General features: G+C 40.6%; 1 protein-coding gene across 1 annotated transcript in view; it reads left to right on the top strand.

The window, feature by feature from the left end:
* Window positions 1-11,512: 11,512 nt before the first annotated feature.
* The window catches only part of LOC126299576 (protein transport protein Sec61 subunit alpha), a 35,702-nt gene continuing 19,834 nt past the window's right edge, over window positions 11,513-27,380 (top strand). Inside the window, exons 1-7 of the mRNA XM_049991585.1 lie at window positions 11,513-11,853; window positions 12,057-12,124; window positions 12,229-12,294; window positions 15,264-15,474; window positions 22,618-22,875; window positions 23,223-23,389; window positions 27,069-27,209. Of these exons, the coding sequence (XP_049847542.1) occupies window positions 11,847-11,853; window positions 12,057-12,124; window positions 12,229-12,294; window positions 15,264-15,474; window positions 22,618-22,875; window positions 23,223-23,389; window positions 27,069-27,209 (918 nt within the window). The 5' untranslated portion in view covers window positions 11,513-11,846. The remainder of the gene's footprint in view (window positions 11,854-12,056; window positions 12,125-12,228; window positions 12,295-15,263; window positions 15,475-22,617; window positions 22,876-23,222; window positions 23,390-27,068; window positions 27,210-27,380) is intronic.

A 27,380-nucleotide genomic window follows, 5' to 3' on the forward strand; every position in this document is an offset into this window, starting at 1 on the left:
GTGGCGTAATTGTTATGTTACTGATTTTCTCCTACCAAAAACTATGTAAAATGATTCTCCAAATAGCTGGCTTTTCGCTTGCGCCGTTCCGAGACTTTCGGACTCGCAAGCCTACGTCATCGTCTCGTTTCTTCATTCTACCAATGCACGGCCTTTCCGCATACAAAAATTCAGAAAACGGCTCCTGCCACCCCGTCCTTCCCCTCTAGCTGTTTTAAGAAGATCCACCGCGTTTTTTTATTGTCCATGGGTGGAAAAAATCTCGCCCTCGCCACAGGTGTTGGCGTCTGTTTGTCACAACGTACTTTCAACCAAGTGGTGAAAAACACAGGGAATGAGACTAAATAGTTTGGTTGCTTTCGGGAGAGAAAGGGTCCCCCTTCCACCTGCTTTCTGGGAATTCACTGGGCAAGTGCAATGCCTTCTACAGAAAGTGCTCTGATGCTATGGCCTAGCTGTAAAAGGGCCATTTATTTGCCGGGACGAGTTTCCACAGGTGACTGTTGTTAGCGTTCTGCTGGGCTCTCGCACTGTGCACTGTTTTTTGAAGCACGAGGGAAAAATTTGCTACTGGCACCAGAGCGACGCCGAGCCAAAACAATATTTCTGGCAGCATAGCTGCCACTTTCGGCTGGCGTCAACACGACGTACCTCCGGTCGGTGAGTTCTTTACAAACACAGAGCAGTGGAAGTGTTCACAAGTCACCCCTGGCCCCTAGTGAGTACCACAATGGGTCATCTCGGCTAGTGTCCCGTGGTCTGTCTAACTGCTAGCTTTTGCAAAACATCGGCTCACAGAAGCGAAATATCTACCATTATATGCACAGAAACCCAATTAGAGTATAGAGAAGAAGATTAAAATATGTCTTGGCCTTTACAATCATTGTTGTTCATCTCATAACTCGAATTAAAAGTAAATTGACCTGTCTAAATACTACTTTAATGCTTATTAAAAATGGGAAGTGTAAGATCGGGATTGGCTTGTCGCGGCTCAATTGCATTATAACTCATTTTAGCACTACAATACACTAATATTTCATAACTTTCAATCATTTCATTGTATTGCTCTGAAATACACATCCTTAATTTATTTCCACATCCTGGGCACCCCTCTCCATAGTGTCCATGGAATATGACTAACGTAACGTAGTGTTATGCGGGGGGCTTAAGCTGTAATTTAGAGTCTCATTTAATTTTGTGGTGCTTATGATGCGCATATTTTTGTTCACTGTCTCCAGAAAGACATCATAGTTTCACCTGGGGCCTACAGCGGATGATTTTTGATATGAGAACATCCTTATCAGACAGTAACAGGTAATAGAGTTACTGGAGTGAATATCTGGTTTAGTCAACCGAAGATTAAGAAATGTCTTGACCATTACAGTCATTGTTGTTAATCTCATAGCTCGAATGACTCGCCAGGCCTAAAAAGACTTATTAGTGTTTAATAATTACGACTGCTATGAGTATAAGGGTATTCATTTTGAGATTAAGGCTCACTTTTGTGTTTGTGTTTGTTTAAAAATAAATTTGTTTTTGAATGTGTTCCCTCTTGAGCAAACACAATTTTTTCTTCTTTTTATTCGGACACGTTTTGCTGAAGTTACAGTATCGCCAATGGTTTCTTTTATTTTCTTTGTGTTAAATAAAAGGAAAATTGCTTTTTATGATATGTGCATACAGAAATTTCAATTTTTAAGAAAACATTTTGACAAATTTGATACCAGAAATATTTTTTATATCTACCTTGTTGCCACATGTTGCGGTTTCCTGTATTTTGCGCTACAGTTGTTCTTTTTCATTGGTGAAATTGTGATTAGCATCATTTTATTCTCTGCCGAAGACTGTGTGTGTGTGTGTGTGTGTGTGTGTGTGTGTGTGTGCAATATATTTCCACTTACTTTTTCTGGTTTCCCCATTAACTGCACTGGGAAAAACTGCACTTTTAAATTTTCGCTGTGTCACTGTTGACAAGATTCGAAAACAAGATGGTGGATAGCTGAATGTATTCTGTATGGCAGTTTTTCAAAATTCACAGTGGAAGTTTAAACTTGCAGTTGCTCACGTATCTGAGAACGTGTTCCGTATGCCAGGGTCATCCGTTAACAGTCTGCAGCGCGGCACTGTATCTTACATTGTTCGGAAATCTAGGAATGTGGAACCTGCTTGTTGCCCCTCATCCATTGTTCGCAGAATGTCATGCGAGAAAAGGGCAAACTGAGTTTAGCGCCAGCGATGCTTTCTATATCCGTGTTGATTTGTGTACAGAAGCCCTTCTGTCTCAGGGAAATTTACTACATTCGAACTTAGAATACGCTAAAAAATTCTGCAGCAAGTCGACGTTAAGGTTGTTGGTCTGCTCCCTGCGGCTCCGGTCTTTTGCCCTCCCTATAAACGATCGATTAGTTTTTAACTCTTTCAGTTGTTTCTCAATGCCAGGGATGCCTATTTTTATGTCCTTCACATAGGAATCTGTGCAACGGTCAAACGATGGTATGTCTGTACGATCAATCTGTGTGAATTAAACTCATAAGGCAATTCGTGTGTTCAACCATTAGCAGAGGCTGACCACAAATGCGTGGGCTGATATTTTTCACGATCATTTGATTGGGCCGTATCTTCTGCACAACACGTAAATTACCCTATCTTCCTCCGTAAAGTACTACTGGAAGCATCAGAGAATGTACGGCTAACAGTCAGGTAACAATTATGGCCCCACCACGCATTGCCGTTGATGACAGAAAACATTTAAACAGTATTTTCCCCAATTTTTGGATTGAAAGGGGTGGACCATTGCGGTGGCCACAACCTCACTCCCATTGACTTCTTTTTGTAGGGGGAGATGAAGCGTGACAACGATAGACACTCCAGAAGAACTGGTTGCCCCTATCTGGGAGACGGTGAATTTGTGACTTTTTGTCACATTAAAGTGTGTTTCTTTTATCTCTTATAAACACTAAAATTTCGTGTAAGTGTTTTCTTTACGCCTTGTGTATGACGATGGCTACGATAATACTCATCTCAGGCGTCTCTGTAGTAAGTTAAGTAAAGGCTGATGACAGCTTAGGGGTGAAGATATTCCTTGTTACAAAAACTCACTGAAGATTCCTGTTCTGCTGGTGGGTAACAATAGTCCCCCTTTCTCCAATCAGATCGTAGTAAGTCTTCAGAGGTCCTGCGACCAGTCGTTTGAGAGGAATATTTCCGCTAACGTCACAAACGGAGCCTACGGTGAAAAGGTTGCAATCTTTGCAATAAAATCCTCGATCTTTGTAAGACAGTATAAGCGAGAGACACTTTCCCACATGCAATCTCTGAACATATTTTCTTTTTCTCATTTTAATAGTGATACCTTAAGGGAAATAGGAATCTGAAGGTGGCCATTGCCAATCTACACTCCTGGAAATGGAAAAAAGAACACATTGACACCGGTGTGTCAGACCCACCATACTTGCTCCGGACACTGCGAGAGGGCTGTACAAGCAATGATCACACGCACGACACAGCGGACACACCAGAAACCGCAGCGTTGGCCGTCGAATGGCGCTAGCTGCGCAGCATTTGTGCACCGCCGCCGTCAGTGTCAGCCAGTTTGCCGTGGCATACGGAGCTCCATCGCAGTCTTTAACACTGGTAGCATGCCGCGACAGCGTGGACGTGAACCGCATATGCAGTTGACGGACTTTGAGCGAGGGCGTATAGTGGGCATGCGGGAGGCCGCATGGACGAACCGCCGAATTGCTCAACACGTGGGGCGTGAGGTCTCCACAGTACATCGATGTTGTCGCCAGTGGTCGGGGGAAGGTGCACGTGCCCGTCGACCTGGGACCGGACCGCAGCGACGCACGGATGCACGCCAAGACCGTAGGATCCTACGCAGTGCCGTAGGGGACCGCACCGCCACTTCCCAGCAAATTAGGGACACTGTTGCTCCTGGGGTATCGGCGAGGACCATTCGCAACCGTCTCCATGAAGCTGGGCTACGGTCCCGCACACCGTTAGGCCGTCTTCCGCTCACGCCCCAACATCGTGCAGCCCGCTTCCAGTGGTGTCGCGACAGGCGTGAATGGAGGGACGAATGGAGACGTGTCGTCTTCAGCGATGAGAGTCGCTTATGCCTTGGTGCCAATGATGGTCGTATGCGTGTTTGGCGCCGTGCAGGTGAGCGCCACAATCAGGACTGCATACGACCAAGGCACACAGGGCCAACACCCGGCATCATGGTGTGGGGAGCGATCTCCTACACTGGCCGTACACCTCTGGTGATCGTCGAGGGGACACTGAATAGTGCACGGTACATCCAAACCGTCATCGAACCCATCGTTCTACCATTCCTAGACCGGCAAGGGAACTTGCTGTTCCAACAGGACAATGCACGTCCGCATGTATCCCGTGCCACCCAACGTGCTTTAGAAGGTGTAAGTCAACTACCCTGGCCAGCAAGATCTCCGTATCTGTCCCCCATTGAGCATATTTGGGACTGGATGAAGCGTCGTCTCACGCGGTCTGCACGTCCAGCACGAACGCTGGTCCAACTGAGGCGCCAGGTGGAAATGGCATGGCAATCCGTTCCACAGGACTACATCCAGCATCTCTACGATCGTCTCCATGGGAGAATAGCAGCCTGCATTGCTGCGAAAGGTGGATATACACTGTACTAGTTCCGACATTGTGCATGCTCTGTTGCCTGTGTCTATGTGCCTGTGGTTCTGTCAGTGTGATAATGTGATGTATCTGACCCCAGGAATGTGTCAATAAAGTTTCCCCTTTCTGGGACAATGAATTCACGGTGTTCTTATTTCAATTTCCAGGAGTGTAGTTGCATAGCAACACCAGACTGGCATATGCATCATCCAATATCTGATGAAACTAAAAAATTAACGTGATATAACCGCACGTTGTGATTGTTAGATGCAAAGTAAGGTGATCCTTGCCGTAGTTACCGAACGAGGTGGCGCGGTCTTTCGTACACTGGGTTCGCATTCGGAGAGACAATGGTTCATTCCCGTTCCCAGATTTAGGTTTTTCGTGATTGCCCTGAATTCCTCCAGGAAAGTGCCGGCATGGTTCATTTGAAAGGGCGCGGCCGATTTCTTTCATCATCCTTGAAACAATTCGAGCTTGTGTTCCGTCTCGAACAATCTCGATGTCACCGGGAAGTTAAATCTTATCTTCCTTCCTCCCTTCACCTTAGGTGCAGAAGCAAAAAAATGAACATCAACACAGCAATTAAGGAGGTACAGCTCACAGTAGCGAAGATACTTCTCCTGAACCTCTTAGCTGAAAAAATATCAGTCGCTCTGACAGACACATGGCCACTCATCCTAGTCAGTTTCTTTATACATATCTCCTTATCGCCGCGCGGGATTAGCCGAGTGGTCTGGGGCGCTGCAGTCTTGGACCGTACGGCTGGTCCCTGCGGAGGTTCGAGTCCTCCCTCGGGCATGGGTGTGTGTGTTTGTCCTTAGGATAATTTAGGTTAAGTAGTGTGTAAGCTTAGGGACTGATGACCTTAGCAGTTAAGCCCCATAAGATTTCGCACACATCTTGGACATCTCCTTATCAAAATTTAAATTTAGTTATTACAAGAATGAAGTACTGTAATACAATGACTTCTTTAGAAAGTGAATGTAACACTAGTACACGGTCCTGTCACATCAGTGTGACCATTACATATATATCCGACGTCAACGCCCAATAACCACTCACAGACGTCACGTGTCAGCACTAGAAGTGGAGGGAATACAAACTGTGTCGCAGGACGCGGAAAATGGTGCACGCGTTGTCATAATACGTAAACGAAGCGACTTATCTAACGTACAAAGCGGCTTGATCATTGGCTTTCGGTGCCAGGGGTGGAAATATTTCCGAAACACCTATTTTCATAAACTGTTCGCTTGCCGCCGTTGTTAAAGCATACCGCGGATAGCAAAATGGTGCTATCGAAAAACGGGCGCCGAGACAACTGTGGTGTACCACGGGCCATAGATGACAGTGGTGGATGAATGCTGCGGAGATGCATACGGGCGAACACACGTCGAGCTGTTGAGCAGCTGACCGCCCAGATGAACCAAGGGGCTACCTACAGTGACTCCTCAACGACCGTTCAGCAAACGTTGCTGCGTATGAACTTCCGCAGCAGGGGCCTGTTTCACGCAGCCATGCTGACTACTGTTCATCAGCCTCGATGACTGGAATTTGCACACCAATATCCCAACCGAACGTCCACTGAGTGGCAACAGGCGGCGTGTAATGTCTACAAGCAAACATCTTGCAACAAGGTTATGGTGTAGGGAACGTTTTCGTGGCATTCTCTGCATGATCTCGTCATACTGGAAGGCACAGTGGATCAATACAAGTATGCATCTATCCTTGTGGACCGTGTCCACTCCTACATGCAATTTGGTTCTTCCTCAGCACATAAATGATCTTTTGGATAGGATGGATAGCAATGTGCGGCTGTTTGCTGATGATGCTATGGTGCACGGTAAGGTGTCGTCGTTGAGTGACTGTAAGAGGATACAAGATGACTTGGACAGGATTTGTGATTGGTGTAAAGAATGGCAGCAAACTCTAAATATACATAGATAAATGTAAATTAATGCAGATGAATAGGAAAAAGAATCCTGTAATGTTTGAATACTCTTATTAGTAGTGTAGCGCTTGACACAGTCACGTCGATTAAATATTTGGGCGTAACATTGCAGAGCGATATGAGGTGGGACAAGCATGTAATGGCAGTTGTTCACTGGTAGAATTTTGGAAGATGTGGATCATCTGTAAAGGAGACCGCTTATAAAACACTAATACGACCTATTCTTGAGTACTGCTCGAGCGATTGGGATCCCTATCAGGTCGGATTGAGGGAGGACATAGAAGCAATTCACAGGCGGGCTGCTAGATTTGTTACTGGTAGGTTTGATCATCACGTGAGTGTTACGGAAATGCTTCAGGAACACGGGTGGGAATCTCTAGAGAAAAGGAGGCGTTCTTTTCGCGAATCTCTACTGAGGAAATTTAGAGAACCAGCATTTGAGGCTGACTGCAGTACCATTTTACTGCCGCCAACTTACATTTCGCGGAAAGACCACAAAGATAAGATAAGAGAGATTAGTGCTCGTACAGAGGCATATAGGCAGTCATTTTTCCCTCGTTCTGTTTGGGAGTGGAACAGAGAGAGAAGATGCTAGTTGTCGTACGAGGTACCCTCCGCCAAGCACCGTATGGTGGATTGCGGAGTATGTATGTAGATGGTATCTACAAGCAGGACAATGCAACGTGTCACACAGCACGCTGCGAGGTTCGAAGAGCACGAGGATCTGTTAACCGTTCTTCCCTGAGGTGAAAAGAGCTTACGCCATCTCTGATGCAGATAGTTTGACACAGGAACTGGACCATCTAAAAGCTGTTTTCAAGCAGAATGGTTATACTGAAAATCAGATCCGTCATGCTCTACAGATTGGACCTTCTCGGGAACCAACGGAAGATACAAGTAAATCGGTGGCATTTCTGCCTTTTGCGGGGAGCATATCTTCAAAAATAGGTAGAATTTTAAAGAAATTTAATATTCTCAGTGGAGGATGATTTAGGTTTGAGAAAGCCCGGAGCCTACAAGATTCCCTGCCATTGCGGGAAAGTCTATATTGGACAAACAATTCGTACAGTCAAGGAATCGTTGCGTGGAGCATCATCGACACACGCGTTTATTTGAGCCAGAAAAATCTGCGGTGGCGGAACATTGTGTTACGGAAGGACATAAAATGTTGTACAATGGGACACAAGTGGTTGCCCCCGCGTTCTTGTGTTGGGGCTATGTACTGAAAGAAGCTATTGATATCCCGCTATCTAACAATGTTATAAACAGAGATAAGGGGTATCCTTTAAGTAAGTGTTTGAACCCTTTTCTGTATGACATTAAGAAACAACCGTCCCCGCCTCGGTCTTCAAAAATTGTCAGTAGTGTTTAATATCGATTTATCGTTTCCGCGAGCTTTCACCCCGGGTGCGCTGTTGTGTCTGTCGCTAGAGGGCAGTTTTTTCGCGCACGCGCGGTGGACCCACGGTCGGTGTATAAAGGAGTCGCCGCGGCGTGTTTGATTTCAGGTCCGACGAGATAGGCGACGGCCTACTCACCTGCAGATAGCGGCCAGGTGACGAGATGTCTCGGGTGGAGACCCGATGTGAATACAACAAATTTTGTGTTATTTTCATTAGGAATGAGGTCCATCACGTTTTATTATTTTATTCCTTCTTAGTTTCTGTGGGACCATATGAGAAAACTTGGAATGATTCACTACTTAATTTATGAAATGATGATGTATGTATAACACAAAAACAATTGCAGTAGCATATGCAAACATGTAACACATTACAGCGGAAATCTCTATACGACTGCAAAGAAACTCCTGTGCAAAGTTAAATCAGTGTGCTTCAAGGAAGCCTTTCAATTTATGTTTGAGAGTCTAGGGTTTATCATCACTCAGATTTTTCAGTTCTCCTGGAAGCTTACTGGAAACGTGCAGCATAGTGCACACCTTTGTGCACAAGTGGCTCAGTTAATCATCACAGATAAGGGTATCGTCAGGACGGCCCCTGGGAAGTGTGATAGGATCGCTATTATCTTCTATATACATAAATGCTACGGGGACAGGGGGTGGGGGGGGGGGGGGCAGCAATCTGCCGTTGTTTGCCTGATGATACTGTTGTGTACAGGAAGGAGTAGTCGTTGAGTGACTGTAGTGGGATACAAGATGACTTTCAAATTTTTATGCCTACTTCCAAGTCGCCATTCGTCTTCCAAAATACTAAAAATACACTATATCCCCAGGTCTTTCTCCCCCACCACCAACCTCTACAAACTATCGTATGGGTGCCCTTGGGTACAGGGCATCCTCCCCGCAGCTTTTACGGTACCTTGCGGAGTATATAATTATGCAGATCTAGATGAAGTGTTTATGACGTCCAAATAATTTTTCTGTTGATTGTTCGCATAGAGAGTGCTGTAGTTTCTTTTGCATGATTCCATATCGTCAACTGATACTCAGACGGCAACGCGTATGTTCAGAGATGGTAGAGCCGCTATCTGAAGATGCTTAAACAACGGCCTTCACGAAACTCGCAAATTGATATTACAGATAGTTCTAACAGGCAGTTTCTCGCCAATAATATTCTTTGTTTATAGGCGGGACTGGCCAAAAATATGACACCATCGGAGATACCCTGTACTGGAATAGAAGCTAACCAGGCAAACAAGTTATCGCGTTTTAACACCAGTGACTATGAAGCTTTTCTCCACAGTATCCTTTCTTCCAGGAGTGGTAGTCTAGCAAACACGAGAACTTCTGTGAGGTTTGGAAGGTAGAAAAAGTACTGGCGGAAGTAAAACCGCGAGGTGTGCGGCGGGGACGAAGGTAGGCTTGGTGGAGTGGGGGGAATCGTGCTTGGATAGTTCAGTCGGCAGAGTACCTTCCTGCGAAAGGCAAAAGTCTCGGGTTTGAGTCCCGGCCCAGTGCACAATTTTAATCTACCAGGAAGTTTCGTCTTCATACTTGTTCGCATTACCAAGAATTTAAGACGTTCGACTTTACTAATTATTTGGTCACTATAATGATGATGCTCAGTACCGTACGTACTAAATCAGTAACTTTTCATTCAACGTCTTTCACGACGACACTTCTTTCTTCCAGCTGAAAACAAAACAAAAAAGTAACCATCTGTATTTCAAACAGCAGCTATAAGCATTGATTTCCAGTAGACATTTTTCAAATGGTTCAAATGGCTCTGAGCACTATGGGACTTAACTGCTGTGGTCATCAGTTCCCTATAACTTAGAACTACTTAAACCTAAGTAACCTAAGGACATCAAAAACATCCATGCACAAGGCAGGATTCGAACGTACGACCGTAGCGACTGTAGCGCCTAGAACCGCTCGGCCACCCCGGCCGGCAGACTTTTTTATTTTTTTCATATTCGTCTCTACAAGTCCGGAGATGTAACAATGACATACTGCTCGACAACTTAGTTTCCGCAGTGGTGGGATATATATTATGGTCTGAGTGAATGCTGTAGCTGAAACAGGCGATTTTGTTAGAAGTAAATGTGACTGCACAGTTACCGCCTGTACTGTGGTGCTCGATTCCGAGGTAAGCCGGTTCGAATCTTGGTGGTGGATGAAATTTTCTCCACCATTATTTGGCCGGTAAGGTGGGGAGAGAGAGAGAGAGAGAGAGAGAGAGAGAGAGAGAGAGAGAGATGGATTAAATTTCAAACCTCTTCGCAATGTCTTAAGAACTGAGGGCATGTGACACTGTTGATGGCGATCCGTCCGTCGGATGTGGACGTTGAGCGCATCCATTTCGCTAACCTACGCTCTACAAAAACACACACTGCAGAATTCCTACAAATCCACCGAGCCAGGTGGCGCATTGGTTAGCACACTGGACCCGCATTCCGGAGGAAGACGATTCAAACCCGTGCCCGGTCATCCTGATTTAGGTTTTCCGTGATTCGCTCCAGGCAAATGCCGGGATGGTTCCTTTGAAAGGGCACGCCGACTTCCTTCCACATCCTTCCCTACTCCGATGGGACCGATGACCTCGCTGTTCCCTCCCCTCCCCCAAATTAACCAACCAACCATCTTACATATCCGCAAGGAAAGGGGCCAATGTGCGGCAGGAGGAACATCCTAGCCGACAGGTGCCTGAACGTGACCCGTGGGGCTTCCCATCCAATAATGCAATACATTTACAGTGTGATTGTGCTAGACAATAAATTATTTTCAAAATGCATTCAGTCTACAAAGGAGACTTTTACAAACACACGTATGTCCTATTTTCTAATACTGTATTAAGTGTGTGAGATCCATATAAAACAGAACTAACAGGAGATATTGAACGTATACAAAGAAGAGCAGAACGAAAAATCATAGGTTCGTATGGCCTATGGGGGAGTGCCACGGAAATGCTGAAAAATCTGAATTAGCAGACGCTTGAAGACGTAAGTCCATTACTCTGCGAAAATCTGTTTGCGAAGTTGCAAGATCCAGTATTACATGAACAACGTAGGCGTACATTACAGCTCCCAACTTAGCCATTCTTCCCGTGCTCCCTATGGGAATGGAACGGGAAGAAACCATATAAATGTTGTATGGTAGAAAGTACCTTCCGCCACGCACTTCATAGTGGTTTGCATATAATTTTGAAATTAGTAGTATACCTAAAGACAAATTGCATGTCTCTATTTCACAAGGAGCAGATATATGTATACATAGATATGTGGAGACATGAAGGATTCATAACATCGTGCTATGGATTTTATCGAACCCGAAACATCCATTTATGAATGACCTTTAGCGGGAGGTGGGTTATAGAGGTAGTCCGATAATAGTTTGCTGAAATATACAAACAGACTAGCAAACGACCAAAATGTAGGCGATGCGCTGTATCTGTAACATTTATTCATTACTATGACTGAACTGAATGAATGACAGTTGCAGAAAGTTTACTGCACTACGTAGATATACTAAGTGAAGTGTCCGTGTCCACCGCCCTACCCAATGGTGCCACGTTGATCGAATACTGCCGTCGTGTAACTGTACTTCCATGCTCCAACAGTAGCCGCGTTGGAACCGGATGATCCCCACCACAGAGCTCTCTAGCGGTCCTTGGAACGAAACTGCGCCTGCGTCGACGAGTCACGTGACTGGCTGACTGTGGACGTGTAAAGCATAGTTGTCTTTCGAAGCGGTGAGAGGGTGGCTTGCGGACGGTGTTTTAATTTTCACGTGTTGTAGTAGAACGTGTAAAACAAGAATTTCTGTGTATAAATAGTGTAAAACTCAGTAAATATGGGGAGTAAGTATTAATTGTTCTAAATGTGAGAGATTTATTTCCAGTTTCTAAAGTTTTGCTGAACTTCATTTGGTACTGATCACAGTTTGTTTTTAAGTGTTTAATTATCTCACATTTCGATCTGTGTTTAATGCGTTATTGCTTTTTATGTATTGCTAGGTGACATATTTTAAGTAATTGCTTTGATGGTTGATCGTGTGTTACAGTCAAGTTCCTAGAGGTAATCAAGCCGTTTTGCAGTATACTTCCAGAAATCGCGAAACCTGAACGAAAGGTATGACGTTTAAGTGCTTTAATACATTTTGTTCATATATTTTGTGTTTACCTTCTATGGCGAAGTTATTATGAAGCTTCTAACGAACCATATGTTTGTTCCAGATCCAGTTTCGTGAGAAGGTGCTATGGACAGCGATAACGTTATTCATATTTTTAGTCTGCTGCCAGGTCAGTATTAAAATGTGACTATTCGTTAATACATACATAAATTTATTCTTGTCTTTAAAATTGTAGTTTCGCCTTGCAACTTTTTGCCACTCCCTCATTGTAGGTTAGACAACCATGTTTCTCACAGCGTTCCGTTACTTGAATTTTCCATAAGTACTTGCTTTAAATTTGTTTTAAAGTGTTTTGTGTGTGGAATAGTTGTTTTTAACCATTTGTAAGTGCGTCGACATGTTTTCAGCTTCTGCGTCACACGTGCGTATATTTTTGACGAACGTCAGTTTGTGTTTCTATGCAGCAGTGTATCAATCACTGATTGTTCATGTTTGCCATATAACGTGCAAATTGGCAGCCGAAAGGCCGATTTCATTGCTTGGTGGACTCGAAAAGTCCACAAATGTCATACAGAACGTGCTGAAAGCTGTAATTTATCGTCGCCCTTTAATGCGCACACCGGCCCCAGTTATTATTTTTATAGTTTATGTACCGTACTTCACACGTCATAATGACAAATGTTAAATATGAAACAAATGTTGGTGACCAACCTAAACCTCAGATTACTCTTCAGATCTCCCCCCCCCCTTCTCGAAATAAACGTAAACAACGCTGTTTATAAGGGGGGGGGGGGGGTAGTAGTAAGTGGCACTGTAAAATTTGAGTCCACTATCTCAAGTAGTATTATGGCGTTGAGAGTACAGAATCATTTATGAAATAGTAGAGATTCAGTTAACAGCTGTAAGATTTGTAACCTAAGCATTTTAGCTATGCTGGTGATATTGTATTCAAGGCAAGATATAAGTACTATGAGACTTCCTTGTTCTGCACTTTCTGAAGCAAAAGGTAAACTTATTGTTCATCTAATACACTGCATAACTTTAAGAATACGTGGTATCACAGTTTATATACATTAAGAGAACACACAGTAATGTAAGGTAACATGATGAGTGAGGGAGCTTCAAGAATGATGCAACAAGTAATGGAAGTAAGCTATTTAGTTTCCTTCAGCAATAATTCAGTATTAATTGGACTGGCTTGCAAGGGAAGTAGAACACAAATGGAGGCGAGGAACTGCTACGAACAAGACTATGTTCGAGAAGGAATAATAGACAGGTGGGGAGACTGATTCCATAGACTGGCTGGTGACATTAATAGAAAAGCAGATGATGTGGATGGGGAGGAGAAAAACAAAGGATGAGTTAGTGTGAGTATGTGATAGTTTTGGCAGGGAGTAACAGCTGATACTGTGACAGCATGTTCCCGTGCAAGTCTCTGTGCGACACTTTTGGTACTTTGGACTATCTTATTTTGTTACTGTGGTTTATGGAATCAAAGTGTGTCTACCAAAGTTAAATACATTCAGGAGCATACTACAAGAATTTAGATTAGGAAATTACACTAAAGATAGTTAAGTTTTGTTGCGTGGTTAACAAAGTAACTGGCTGTCTGGAGTAGTGAATGTGTAAAAGGCAGACTGGCTGTAGCAAGAAAGGCATTCCTTAAATAGAGAAACTTGTCAACATCTAATATAAATTTGTCAGGAAATATTTTTAGTGTGGCCTCGTATGGAGGTGAAATGTGAGCTTCAAGCAGTTCAGAAAAGAAAGACTCTTTGAAGTATGATGATACAGAGGAATAATGAAGATTACATTGGTTGATTAACTAATAAGGAACAACTCACAGTTTGAGGAAGAGAGACAGTTACAGCACATCTAAACTGAAAGAAGGCATCGGTTCATAGAGCCTATTGTGAGGTATCAAGGAGGTAATTTGGAGAAGTGTGGTAAGTGAAAACTGTAGAGGGAGACATATGCATGAATTCAGTAAACAGGTCAAACTGCATGTATGTTGCAGTTATTAGACGAAGCAGTATGCACAGGATAGACAATTGCGGAGAGCTGCATTAAACTGGTCTTTGGACTAAAGACCACAACAACAGTGCAAGAGTAGTTTATGCAGATTCTTTTGCTGGATTTGTAAATAATATTGAGTTATTTGTTATAAAGGGTGAAACCAAACTCGGACAGAATTTCTGAAGTTATTTAGGGATATTTTTGCTACAATTGGTCCAGTCTCTGGTGGCTCATTACAGAGTAATAACGCAGTTGTGATTTATTTGGTTTGTTTCCTCAGTTACCTTTGTTCCTGTGGAAATACACCAACAACAGTGAAAAAGCCTGTAATATTATCACCAAAGCATTAAATACATAACACAGAATGATTTTACTATGTACTTGCCTCATTGCAGCAACAGCTAAGCGTAGCATGATTGTGTCAGTCCTCTGGTTGCAGTCGGTGAACTCGTACGTGAAATGTGTATTGGCATTGAGTCGATCATTCTTCCCATGCTCCGTACATGAATGGAACATGAAGGAACCCTAATAACTAGTATAGTGGGACATACCGTGTGCCATGGACCTTCAGTAGTCTGCAGAGTATAGATGCAGATGTAACTGCTACATTTAGTGGCCACGCGGTTTGAGGCGCCTTGTTGCGGACTGCATGGCCCCTCCTGCTGGAGAGTTGAGTCCTCTATTGGACATGGGTGTATGTGTTGTTCTTAGCATAAGTTAGTTTAATTACTGTGTAAGACTAGGAACCCTTGACCTCAGCATTTGGTCCCTTTTCACATACATTTTTTTTTTAGATGTAACTTTGGCTAACACTCTTAAAACACATACAGCTTCATCTTACTCTTAGTCCTGTGACATGACCAGAGCTTCAGCCAATAACAAAACCGTTTTGATCATGTGGCCAAATCTTGATATTTAATGACTCTTAAGCTTAAATTACAGAAAAATTTAGAATATTGACTGAAAATGCTACTAAATGATACAATCATTCAGAATGACGAGTGTGTGAATGATATTTTCAACATAGGAAAATAGCCTGTTGTTTGATGTGGACCTCATGAACTTGAATTTGGCACCCTCATTTGAAGGAAACCTAATATATTGTTTGCTTTGACATTTCAGATACCCCTGTTTGGTATAATGAGTTCAGACTCTGCAGACCCATTCTACTGGATACGTGTTATTCTAGCTTCTAATCGAGGTACTCTTATGGAACTTGGCATTTCCCCCATTGTAACTTCAGGTTTAATTATGCAGCTATTGGCTGGAGCCAAGATAATTGAAGTCGGGGACACACCAAAGGACAGAGCTTTATTCAATGGAGCACAGAAATGTAAGTATCTTTCCATTACTTAGTGTTGTATGCTAACTTGTATGCCATGTTTTTGGAACATTTAGTAACAAAATAGATGATTATCATTTTTCTCTCCATGAACTATTTATACTTGAAAATTAACTGCCAGGTAATATTTTCCTAAAGTAAGCATTCTTAACAATACATTAAAAATGTAACAGTATTGTCAGTATAGAAGTGTTGCACTACCATTAACATTATTTTCTGTAAATGGTAATTCTGTGTTTATGTATAAGAACTAACACTTTAGGTACTCCTGAGCAGGAATGGAAATTGTTTGTTAATAACTTGTGATGCTATAACTTGTAAATTGTACCTCTGTAGGTCATGACATGATATTTTAGATTTTGATGCTTCAGAAGTTAGTCCCCTTGGATCATTTAGTGACGACTGTGCAGTTGGTAAACCTATTTGCATTGGAGGCAGTAGTTCCAACTAAGCTTCCACATACCAACATTTAAACCACCTTGAATTGGATATATTCCAAGAAATTACTTGACAACTTAAGAGCAAGTAACAAACTAAGCAGTATCAAAAGCTATCAGTCTAAGATATAGATAGTGCATAATGATTTCTTGTCTTACAGCTGTTATGTAGAAATATTCTTGTCTTTGCTGATCAGAACTGACAATGTGTACATATGTAGCTGAGGAAATGTGACCTAGTTGGAACTTCCATGTTTTAAATTAAAACTGAGGCTGCTAAATTATCACTGACAAGTGAACATAACACAGTGTAGATAAATTAACTTAATATACTGATAGAGTACTGCATCGTTGGCCTATCACTCATAGTTGCCAAACAGCTGAGTAGGATTAAATGACAACATACAGTTGTAAAGACATATTTGTCAGAGAAGGTTCATTGGGGAGTATTTTCAGCTGTTGTAAAATTCATCCAAATTGACAGAAAACAGTGTCATACATTTTCAGCTCCTACTTATTATTTACATGAGGAAGGTAGTATTTTGTGTCATAGGCTTTTTTGAAATTTTATATAAGGTTTAAAAACACACTACTATAAGCCAGTGTATGTATATGAAATAAAGGTTTATAACTAATTTAGTCAGTCATAAACCTTGATTTATATACATACATTGGCATGTAGTAGGTAGCAAGTATGGTTTTGTCACAGTTACCTTCTTTTCTCACACACAGTTTAAGCAGTGGATAGGGAAGGGATGATAAGTATAGAGGATGTGAGAGTCTGTACTTTTTGCCCTCTTCAAATGTACCCTGGACATTTAGATTTAAAATCAAGTCAAAATGCCCTGTAGCTGTCTGCTTCAGCTTTATATGTACTTTTTGTATTTTGACATTTATCTGATATGAAGCTAGCTGTTCAGGGAGATCGTGTTGTAATGCTAATGAGTGTTTTGGAGACAACTTGCTGGAAACTCACATTTCATACAGTGTTAAAATGGTGTGTGTCACTCACCAGTGACACAGCATTTGACCTCTGTGTTAGGAGTCAGTTTATGAATGAAAAATTAGTCACGTATTGAGAAAATTACAGCCCGATCTATACTCGGGTGCAATCTAAATAACACAAAGTTGCAATCCGAGCTATTCTTGGTCTCCAAAATGTTAAGAATATCGTACAATAATGACAATATAGTTTTTACTTTAAAGGTAGCTTAAATATGACAGTACTTGAGATATACTAACAATTTCAGCCGATTGTTTCTTGGTACTTCGGCTCGTATTTTATGCTACATTTTAGTGTAATTTCCACAGCTGAATGCTTTCATTAAAAATAAACCCTCAGTTGATGAATTGTGGAGGTGAGCCAGTGTAGAATTTATCACCAGATCGTCATTTATCTGCACCAGTTTATGTCATCAAAACATTGTTTATGGTGTTCCTATTTAGTTGGTATTTCTGCTGTTCCCAGTGGCCATTGTTGAGAGACAAGCTTTTCTCCAGTTGCTCACAACACTTTCAATGCTGTATTTATAAAGAAGTTACAGTAGGTCTCTGTTTCTCCAAAGATAAAACAGTTAGCTCTTCTTAGGCCTTCTGTAGGCTTACTGTCCTTCGAAAAGAATTGCCGTACATGTTGTGGCCGATTACCAGATTATTCAGTTTATTTTTTGACACCTGCCCCCATCCCAACCCTACCACCCCTCCAGAGGATTGAAATTGAAGCCTGGGCACATCATGATGGGTAATGGCCATTATGCAACCCAGCCTTGAATGAAATGCATTTCTTTTAATGTGGGTCTGAGTGTGTAACCCATGTTAACATTTTGAATCTTTGTTCCATCAAAGATGAAATTTTTATTTGTAAATAATAGATTACAATGTTAGGCCATATTATCAGTCATTTATCTACCTGCCCCAAATAAAGAATCTTAAAGTATTGTCAGTTAGGTTTTTTACGGAGGGCATCCTGCCTATAGTTATGTTAAAGTTTTGTTCATTTCTATGTAGGCCATGACGAATATTTATAGATATTAGAAGCTTTAATATCGGAGTATTTTAGAAAAGCAGTAGTTTAGATCGGGGCCAGTTGTGTACGTTTGTGTTCTCTGCAACAATGTTGCCAGTGCTCGCCATGAGGGTTGATGAGAAGGTAAGGGATGTGTGTGGTGCTGGGTTTATGCAGCCAATGAGAGATCAGTGGACAGGCAATGTGTTTCAAAGTAATACAGGCACATTTTTGTGTCAGTATATCACAGCCTTCGAAATCATAACACATTAAAAAGAAACAATTATTTTTACAATTAAGATTATGAATGTAATTTTTATGAGTGAAACTATCATTTTCCAATGTAACCTAGGCCTCTGGCTAAGTTGCAGATTGGTCTAGCACTTCGACCTGATATTTCAGCTTTCGCATTTGTTGCTTTGCCAAATCACAACCCAGCTGTCACACCAACCTAGTCATAATCTTGTGATTTGTGACATGTTCAGAGAAGTGTCAGATACCTATGACAGCAGTGAAGAAGAGTGATTTGTATTTCAGCACTAGAAATTCATTTTCTCACCCATCATTGATCCCGTAAAAGTACCATCCCAATGGGTAAGTGAAACTGAAGTGTTATTAACCTATGGGCAGCAGAGAAACATTGCCGTGACTGCCACTGGCCCTGATTGAGACTTCAACCTTTTAGAAATGGTCCACTCTATAGGCTTTGTCCAATTGTTCCCATTATATTGTTCTTCCTCAATTTGTTCTCCTGTTTGGAGAGTACTGTATAACAGATTTACACAGCAGTACTGTGTGTGTGTGTTACATAAGTGAGTCAGCTTGAAATATTACAGGAATTAATGTGTGAACATTAGTCTTGGAATAAATCTTCAACGTTGTACTAGAGGCCAAGTGACCCACAAATACATCTTTAATAGCTTTTAATCTTAATTAGTTTTAATGAGATCATTAGTAGGTAATTCATTAAATTGGTTCTCACCTAATGCAATAATTTTTGTGCTTTTAGTTCAGGCATTTGTCTAAAATGCTTTGGTAATACCGACACTTCTTTAGTGCACAAGGGCACATCGTGATAGTTCAGCATAAACTGAGATGGATAAAAATGCACTTACACTGCATCTGTGGAGTAGCCAGTGACATTACTAGTTTGTATTTTGTAATTTCCTTTGATCTGTAAATGAAGTTGGCTGGTATTTTGCTTAAGCTGTGCTATCACATCCTGACCTAACCAGAACCTTGGAAATCTCAACATGTGTAAAAACAGCTAAATGTTTGTGATGATCAAGATTATAAACTTGAGCAATTTCCATTGGACACTGTGTGTTGTCACCCCATCGGCTGTAACCAACAAGAAGTTGTCACCAGTACACAATCAAAGGGCCACACACACAGTAAGTGCACTTAAGCCACTGAAATGCACTTAAGTCAAGAAATTGTAAATATCCATGAGGGGAGAACATAGCACCATTGTAAAACAGTACTGCCTAAACTGTTGTTCACACTGAGACATCAGTGCAAGGCACACTTACAGTTAGTGTGCCTACAACAGTCCATGTGGGAGGAAGTATTGGATATTGAAGTGCTGAACAGTATTTTTGTCGTTGGGACACACTATACTCGAATCAAGTAACAGGAAGATACAGGAAGCAGATTACTATGACCTTCGTAATGACAAACTCATAGGGAGACTTAGAGGCTTACTACAATCAGTGAGAGTTGGGTAGTAAGTTGAATGTTGCCTCTAGTGTTTCTTCATGGATATTGACCATTGCAGTAGATAAATTGTTGTGTGGCAATATGGCCATGATTGACAGTATGCTTCAGCCTGTTGCATGGATTTTTACCTTGCCTAAGTGATAAGTCATGCAGTCTGTGCCGCATGTTGTAGTCTAAATCTCACATGAGTCTGTCACACCTCCCCATTCAGTTTGTGTATCATTGGCCTACAGAGGTTCCTCTGCACATACACAAATGCACCATATGAGTCACTGAATGTGATGTTTTGACTACTATGAGTGGACCCAAGGAACATTGATACATTGTTTTGTGCACAGTTTAGCCAGGAGAGTGATTCTTATCGTTTATTCGACTTTGATGTGTTGTAATCGTTGTGAAACGTGTGGGGGGGGGGGGGGGGGAGGAGGAAAGCTTTATGTTGGAAGCATTCGTTCCACTGTATATGTTTTACAACAGTGTTGCAACTGACCTTTGCATGTAATTTACTGCTGCTGTGCGTGCATCGTGAACGTGGCATATGTGAACTTGGTTCCCATATGCTGCTTGGTAATGCCCAACCACACAAGTGGCAATTGATGCCAGCAGCTATGTGAGGCTCTTTGGAGACACAGTTGTGTGCAGGAAGCTGACATCATAAACTTTGTATAAAATGCAGACATTGCTTGCAAAATGACAGCACTGGAAATTTGACTGCATATGGAGGGGTGCAAGTAGTCTTTTTTTCTACATTCCATCTGTGAATGGGAAGGGGGGGGGGAGGTGCTGGTGGACAGATAAACTTATGTACTGTCCACCACAAACCATATGGCAGCTTGTCAAGTGTGGTTACCTGCTAGATCTAAGTCTAATTTACCTAATGTTCTTGGCTGATTGCAACCATTGTGCTACCACTGTGGGGCATTTCTGACATTCCTCCCAATCCATGCTGGCTAGCCTGGGCTGCAATATGTGAAGTCATTGTTCATCCTATGACACAGGAAGGCAACATACATGTAACACCACTTTCCTTTATTTTTTTAATATGGGTGAGATTTTGTTCAGCAAGTGCCATTCTTTTAACAGAGAAAATGTTGTAATTCATAACTCGCATATCAATTGCATGTGTATCAGCGTAAGTTTCTGCTGTATGCAGACATATCTATCTGTTGACCCTGTAGTTGTGTTGTTGGTATTTTCACCACTGTGCCTGTAGTTGTTTAGAGTTTTCTCAATTCACTGTGAATGTTATATCTTCTCACTCTGCCTATTACGGGATTTTACTTTTGTGATTCACCATTGGTTACAGTAATAAAGGCAGCATCACAGACCTAGTTTATGGGTTGATAATGGATCCAGCGACGAATATTTTCAGTCACATTCAGAATCATCCAGTGCTGATCAGTGTGTTCCATTTTCTTGTTACCTTATTACTTTTCACGAAAATTGATAGTCTCCCATGTTTGGTTGCTTTTACGGATATTGAGTAAAACATTTTAGATGTAGCACGTATAGGTAAGTTAGTGAAACTAGTTTTAGGTGAAAAAATAACATAAAAATCACAGATCGAAAGCTCATGACAGCTGGCCATTTCAATCTCTTCAATGAAGATGATTTTGCCTTAGTAGAAAACTCCATCAAGACACAATAAGTATTTTGTCCCAATCATTGATTCAATATTATTGCCAAGTCAAGGAAAAAAGTCACTTTCTTGTTACTATAATGACAATCAATTACTTCTTGTCTGTCAAAAACATGAATTCAGTCACCAAAAGAAAGACTGACACTGAAAAGCACCTAGTGTCCTGGCTGAAGAGGCTGTGGACTTGGTACCAAAAGAAGAATCCATTCACTCTTCTTTTTGAGAAAATTCTTTCAATATACATGGAATTTCACTTGTTGGGCTTCAAGCAGATATTTGGAAGGATGCACACTAACATACTTGAAGGAAACCTGTATGCAAGAAAGTGGGTAGTAACAGAAGAGGTGGACATGGAATAACTTTAGCCCTTCAGTCTACCTATTTATTACCAATACTTTGAGATGTCTTTCTTCCGACAATTCTGAAGACGTCACTGAATGGAAATGATAGTTTTGTTGATATGTAACAAAGATTATGTAAACATTTTTATTGATTGTCATGTGTATTTTTATAGTAAATAAAATATTTCACCTGTTTTATATCACAGGTGATGTAACTTAATTTGGGCGCTGTTATCAAGTCTATAAATACATAAAATTTATCGACATTGATGTCTGCCTCAGTAGCGGAGCGGTAGCATTACTGCTTACCACGCAAGGGGGCCTGGGTTCGATCCCCGGCATGGGACTGGGTGTCACGGCGGTCGAACCCCAAAGGGGATATCCCGGCAAATAAATGCCATATGTCCATTTCTTTCATTGACATTGATAATTTGAGTAAGGAAAAACTACCCTGATGACTTACATGATCAAAAAGATACAAAAAGGACTACTGAATTTTGTATAAAAGTTCTAATAGCTCCTATGTCAAGAAAAGAATGAGTTACAGCACTTGGGCTCCAAGACACTCATACAAAAGTTCTGCCCGTGAATGATTTTCTTGTGTTCCTTGTATTATTACTACAATGTGACCAGGGCACATTTTATTGTGTATGTCATACACAGTGCCCTGTCTTTCTTTGTAGATCTTGAAGAACCCTTAACTTGTGAAGATATAAATATTCACGACTCTCTGAAATTGTGACAGAGCCAGATGTGTTGGAAATGGTACTAATGTTGCTATTGCAGAATGAAATTTCATAGTCACAATAAATGCCTCCAAAATTGCAATGCAACATCCGTTTTTGTGTGTTCTAAATTAATGTGGTACAGTACATTGAACAGCAGACTTGGTCAGAGTATTCAGTTTCCTGCTTACAATGCAGTACTTTCCATTTTCAGTGATTTTGTATTGTATTTTCAACCAGGTATACAAAATTTTATTTTCTGTTTCAGTGTTTGGCATGGTCATAACTGTTGGACAGGCAATAGTGTATGTTATGACTGGCATGTATGGTGATCCTTCAGAGATTGGTGCTGGCGTTTGCCTTTTGATCATAATTCAGCTTTTTGTTGCTGGTCTTATTGTTCTTCTGCTTGATGAGCTTCTGCAGAAAGGCTATGGACTTGGATCTGGAATTTCACTGTTCATTGCAACAAACATATGTGAAACAATTGTGTGGAAGGCATTCAGTCCAACTACTGTGAATACAGGTATGTTACAGTGTTGTAAAAGTGTTAACTTTAATTCTCTGTTAGTGTGCTGCAAGCAACATTTACTCTTGAATCCTTCAGTTCATTGAGGTAACAGTTACGCCATCTAAAGTAGAGGATACTTGCAACAGTACTTCTTAGTGTAACAGCCATTTATTTTCCCACCACCACCCCTACCCCTACCCCTACCTCCCCCCCCCCTTTCCATACTGTGTAAGTAACTTTTAATGTTACTAATGGTGGAAGGAAAAGATAAATATCATCTTGAAAGATGTAAGTACCATATTATTAGTATTTTCTGTATTAGACAAATGTACGTTTAACAGTTAACTCTCTTCTTACTCCAGGACGTGGTACAGAATTTGAAGGTGCAGTGATTGCCCTGTTTCACTTACTGGCAACACGCCAGGACAAAGTGAGAGCCTTGAGGGAAGCATTCTATAGGCAGAATCTGCCAAACTTGATGAATCTGCTTGCAACTATTCTTGTTTTTGCCATTGTAATTTACTTCCAGGTATGAACTGTTCTGAAATAATGTTCTGTACAGTGTATGCTATTGCTAGCTAATTTATTTTATTTATTTTTAAGTAAAGATAATTCCATGAAATAACTCAGCATTGAGTTTCAAATAAGCATTTTGATAAGTTCTTGCTGCTAGAATAGGACATTTTTGTGTGCTGCATTGTCATGTCAAAGTTTTTCCTTTTTTGTGGGTTGGGGTTGCATTATCAAAAGTAAGTACAAAACACTTGTGAATAACTAAATTGATAAGGACAGTGGTAGAATTGACAGTAATGATTATCTTCCACATATTGTGAAATTTCAAAGTGGTCACATATTGGGAAGGTAATATGATATTCATGTCACTGTCTGAAATTAGTATTCATGTTATTTAACGACACGTAATTGTAGCTATTATGACATTATTCATTGCATAAATCTTCACAACTTCCTGAGCTTTACACCATTATCAGTCAATGATGTTAAAAGTAATGTTTGCAACATTCTTGAAATCAAGCTAACTGCAGAAAACTTTTGCACATCCATAACTAAAGAGGACTTAGTGTTATCACATTTAACAGGGACTTGACAGTATCACTGATAAACTTTTGCTACTTTTGTTCAGTGCTTCATACTTAAATTTGGTTGATTGTTATTACTTTGAGGAGTAGCATGGAGGTGTTATGTATGTATAATTCAGAAGTCTAGGTGGAAGTTGATTTCTGAGGGGTAATTTTGGGAGATAATTATTTTGTCCCCACTTTACCCATAAGTAGTAAGTTAAGTTTCTCTGGTAATTCTTTTACTTGCATGGTTAGGAAGTGCAAATAGTGAATTTCACATTATATATATGGAACATTTATATGAAAGTTGAGAACTCTGCTGTTGAGAATGTGTGGATGGTGCACATTAACAAAAGATAGCATATAAAAATGAAACTGTTGAGGACTGTGGAGTATACAATGTTGGTGACAATTTCAAATAAGAATATCATGTGAGATGCCACCAGTAACTGCCAAATATATATTTTTTTAGTAGTAAAATATTGTAGTAAATCTCTGTGGCTAAAAGATTTCTGGCAAGAGAACCAAAATGTCACTAAATTGTCATTAAAATTTGAAATGAGGTAACTATTGTAAATAAAGCTGTTTCTTTGTCATTTTGATAAAATGACATTAATTTTCTGTAAGTATCACTGTTAATTTACAAAAAGATTGGAATATTAAACAAATGCTGAATGGAAGCTGGAAGCTAAACATTCTTCAGAGCAAATTATGCACAAATATTAGTCCTAAATTGCAGTATTTTATATCATTTGAGCATTGTGGGGATGTGTGATGGAGTTAAGGCTAGTGAAAAAAGTGAATGTTCTTAAAACAAGCAATGCAGCTAATGGATTATTCTCATACTTTTAAAATTATTGTAAACCTTACACCGGAACAGCATGTGGTGGTCCTGATAGTTCAGAAACATATTTAATTTGTAAAGTATATTTTATTCAAAGGAAGAAATTCTAAATGGTATATAAAAATCACAACATTTGACTTACCAAATTTTTGTTCCTGACTTTCTAATGACTGAAGAGTGTATGGAAAGTGTGTTGATGATACCTTCAGGAGTACACTTCTTTTGCTGTGTCCAGTTGGTTTTACTGTGATAACATTCTGAGGTCTTGTCCACTCTTTTGGCAAGTTGTTCTGTTTGTCATTTTGTGTGATGCAACAAGTCTATCATAGACTGCAGTCAAAAGTTTTTGATCACCTGTCACAAATATGGATTTGTGGTTACAATGGGAATTTCATTTTGATTACTCAATTGAATTCCCATCTGATAATAAAATGATAAACATGTAAAGACTAAGTGCCTCTGTGTATTTGACTGGTTGTTCATCTAGAGGGGCACTGATGAGTATCCGCAACTCTGACATGCCTTAACCTAAGATGGTGACATTCAAGTAGGCCTCATTCCTTCAGCTGTCTCTGTAACAATTACTTCGCATTAGTTTACATTATGTTGTGTGCATGTAGCAGTGTGTTTGGATAGCTGATCAGGTTCACACAATTATGCCTCCTAACAGGAAGGAAGCAAGAGATTGGAAATGTGCTGTAATTCTAGCCCTTCATCAGGAAGGCTATTCCAGTGAGACACAAGCAACAAAAATTTGTTGTAGCCCAATCTAAAGAGGTGTGTGTGTTGCAGTGATAGAAGAAAACCGTTCCCGATGCATGTGTTCTGTGATCTGAATGAAATACACAAAGAAAGATCATACAGGGAAGACCATTTCATGTGTGTACAGAGTAAACATCAGAGAACTTGTACTGCACCTGAAATTCACAAAGAAGTGAATAGTATGCAAGCTGCTGCAGTCTGTCTCAAGAGGGCAACACTGTCTTCATGAGCAAGGTTTAAAGGGGAAAGCAGTAGAAAAGTCTTTACTGTGTAAACTAAATAATGTGAAACAATTGCAGTGGGCTTAGCAACATCAAATCTGGAGTGTGCAGAAATGTATTTTTTCACAGATGAATTAAATTGAAGTATTTGTGGACCATTGTCAAATGTATGTATGTTGACTGGCTGGAGAACATACGATGAGTAGTGTGTGATGTCACTGGTGAAGCATGGTGAGAGGTCGGCCATGGTCTGGGCATGTTTTGTACATCATAGTCAGTGGTCTAGTGAAAATTAATGTAACATTTAAGAACGGAGGATATTACAGGACACTGATAAACAATGCTGTTCCATCTGGCAAGATCCTTGTTGGGCATGGGTTTGTTCTGCAGCAGGGCAGTGATCCTCAACATGCTTCTCATTGTGAAAAGCATATTTCAGTAGAAAAGAGAAATGTGGGGAACTGAGGCACATGATTTGTCCAAGTCAGCCAACTGACTTAATCCTGTTGAACTCTTGTGTAATGGAGGTGGTCAAAAATGGTCACCTAATGTTGGTCTATGGAATAACTTACATTTTGGACTGCAATATCTTCAGAAACATTACAAAAGCTTAAAATTCCTAGAATTTGTGCAGATTTTCTGAGGGACAAAGGATGGATTCGTTAAAGAGGCTAAATCTATAACATATTGTGTTTTACTTAATGATAGAGAGAGAGAATATTTATTTTGTTGGTCAGTGTAGTTTGTTTGGTGATGTGTTAATACATTTAAATGAAGCATACAGCTTTCTTTGTTGGTGATTTAAAACTTTAGACCGGTAATGTATCTCACATTAATATGTAATAATGTTTAACAAATGTCTCGTTAACACCTAATCAGTGTTGATGGTTTGGGCACTCTGCAGTGATTTTTAGTGGTTGTAGTACAATATAACATTCATGCTGAATTGACGGATACTGCATCAGTACCTGGTGTAACATTGATCTTTCTGCATACTACACATTTTCCTCATATCTGCCAAGTGTAATCAGAGAAACAAATGGCCAAACAATTACTGTATGCTTTCAGATGTTGTGCTTGTTTGCAAAGGCATTGATCATGATTACCATTTGCTACTTTGTCAAGACATGCTGTGATAATGAAATTTCACATTTCACTGGCTTAAAAAATTTAGATGACTTGTAATTTCATAATTGTTTTGCCAACTACTTACGTAGTGTGTGTTCTTAGCATATTACTGATGATAAGTATGAATAGTAGTTTTGAAGCTGGTTTCCTTATATCTTTTTACTTACCTTACAGGGCTTCAGGGTGGATCTGCCAATAAAATCTGCTCGCTATAGAGGCCAGTACAGCAGCTACCCAATAAAGCTGTTTTATACATCAAACATTCCTATTATCTTGCAATCAGCTCTTGTTTCGAATCTCTATGTCATATCTCAGGTATGTATCAAATGTTTGCCATGTGTGCAATAAACAAGAATTCATAGGCAAATATTAGTGTTATAAAATGTTGTAACCAAAGTCAATGAAATAGACAGTAGCTACACATGCTAATATTGTTGACTGTATCAAATGTAATTAAGTAAAACTATTTATCTGTCTCGCGTGTGT

Source organism: Schistocerca gregaria, chromosome X, assembly GCF_023897955.1.
Source record: "Schistocerca gregaria isolate iqSchGreg1 chromosome X, iqSchGreg1.2, whole genome shotgun sequence".
NCBI classification, from domain to species: Eukaryota; Metazoa; Arthropoda; class Insecta; order Orthoptera; family Acrididae; genus Schistocerca; species Schistocerca gregaria.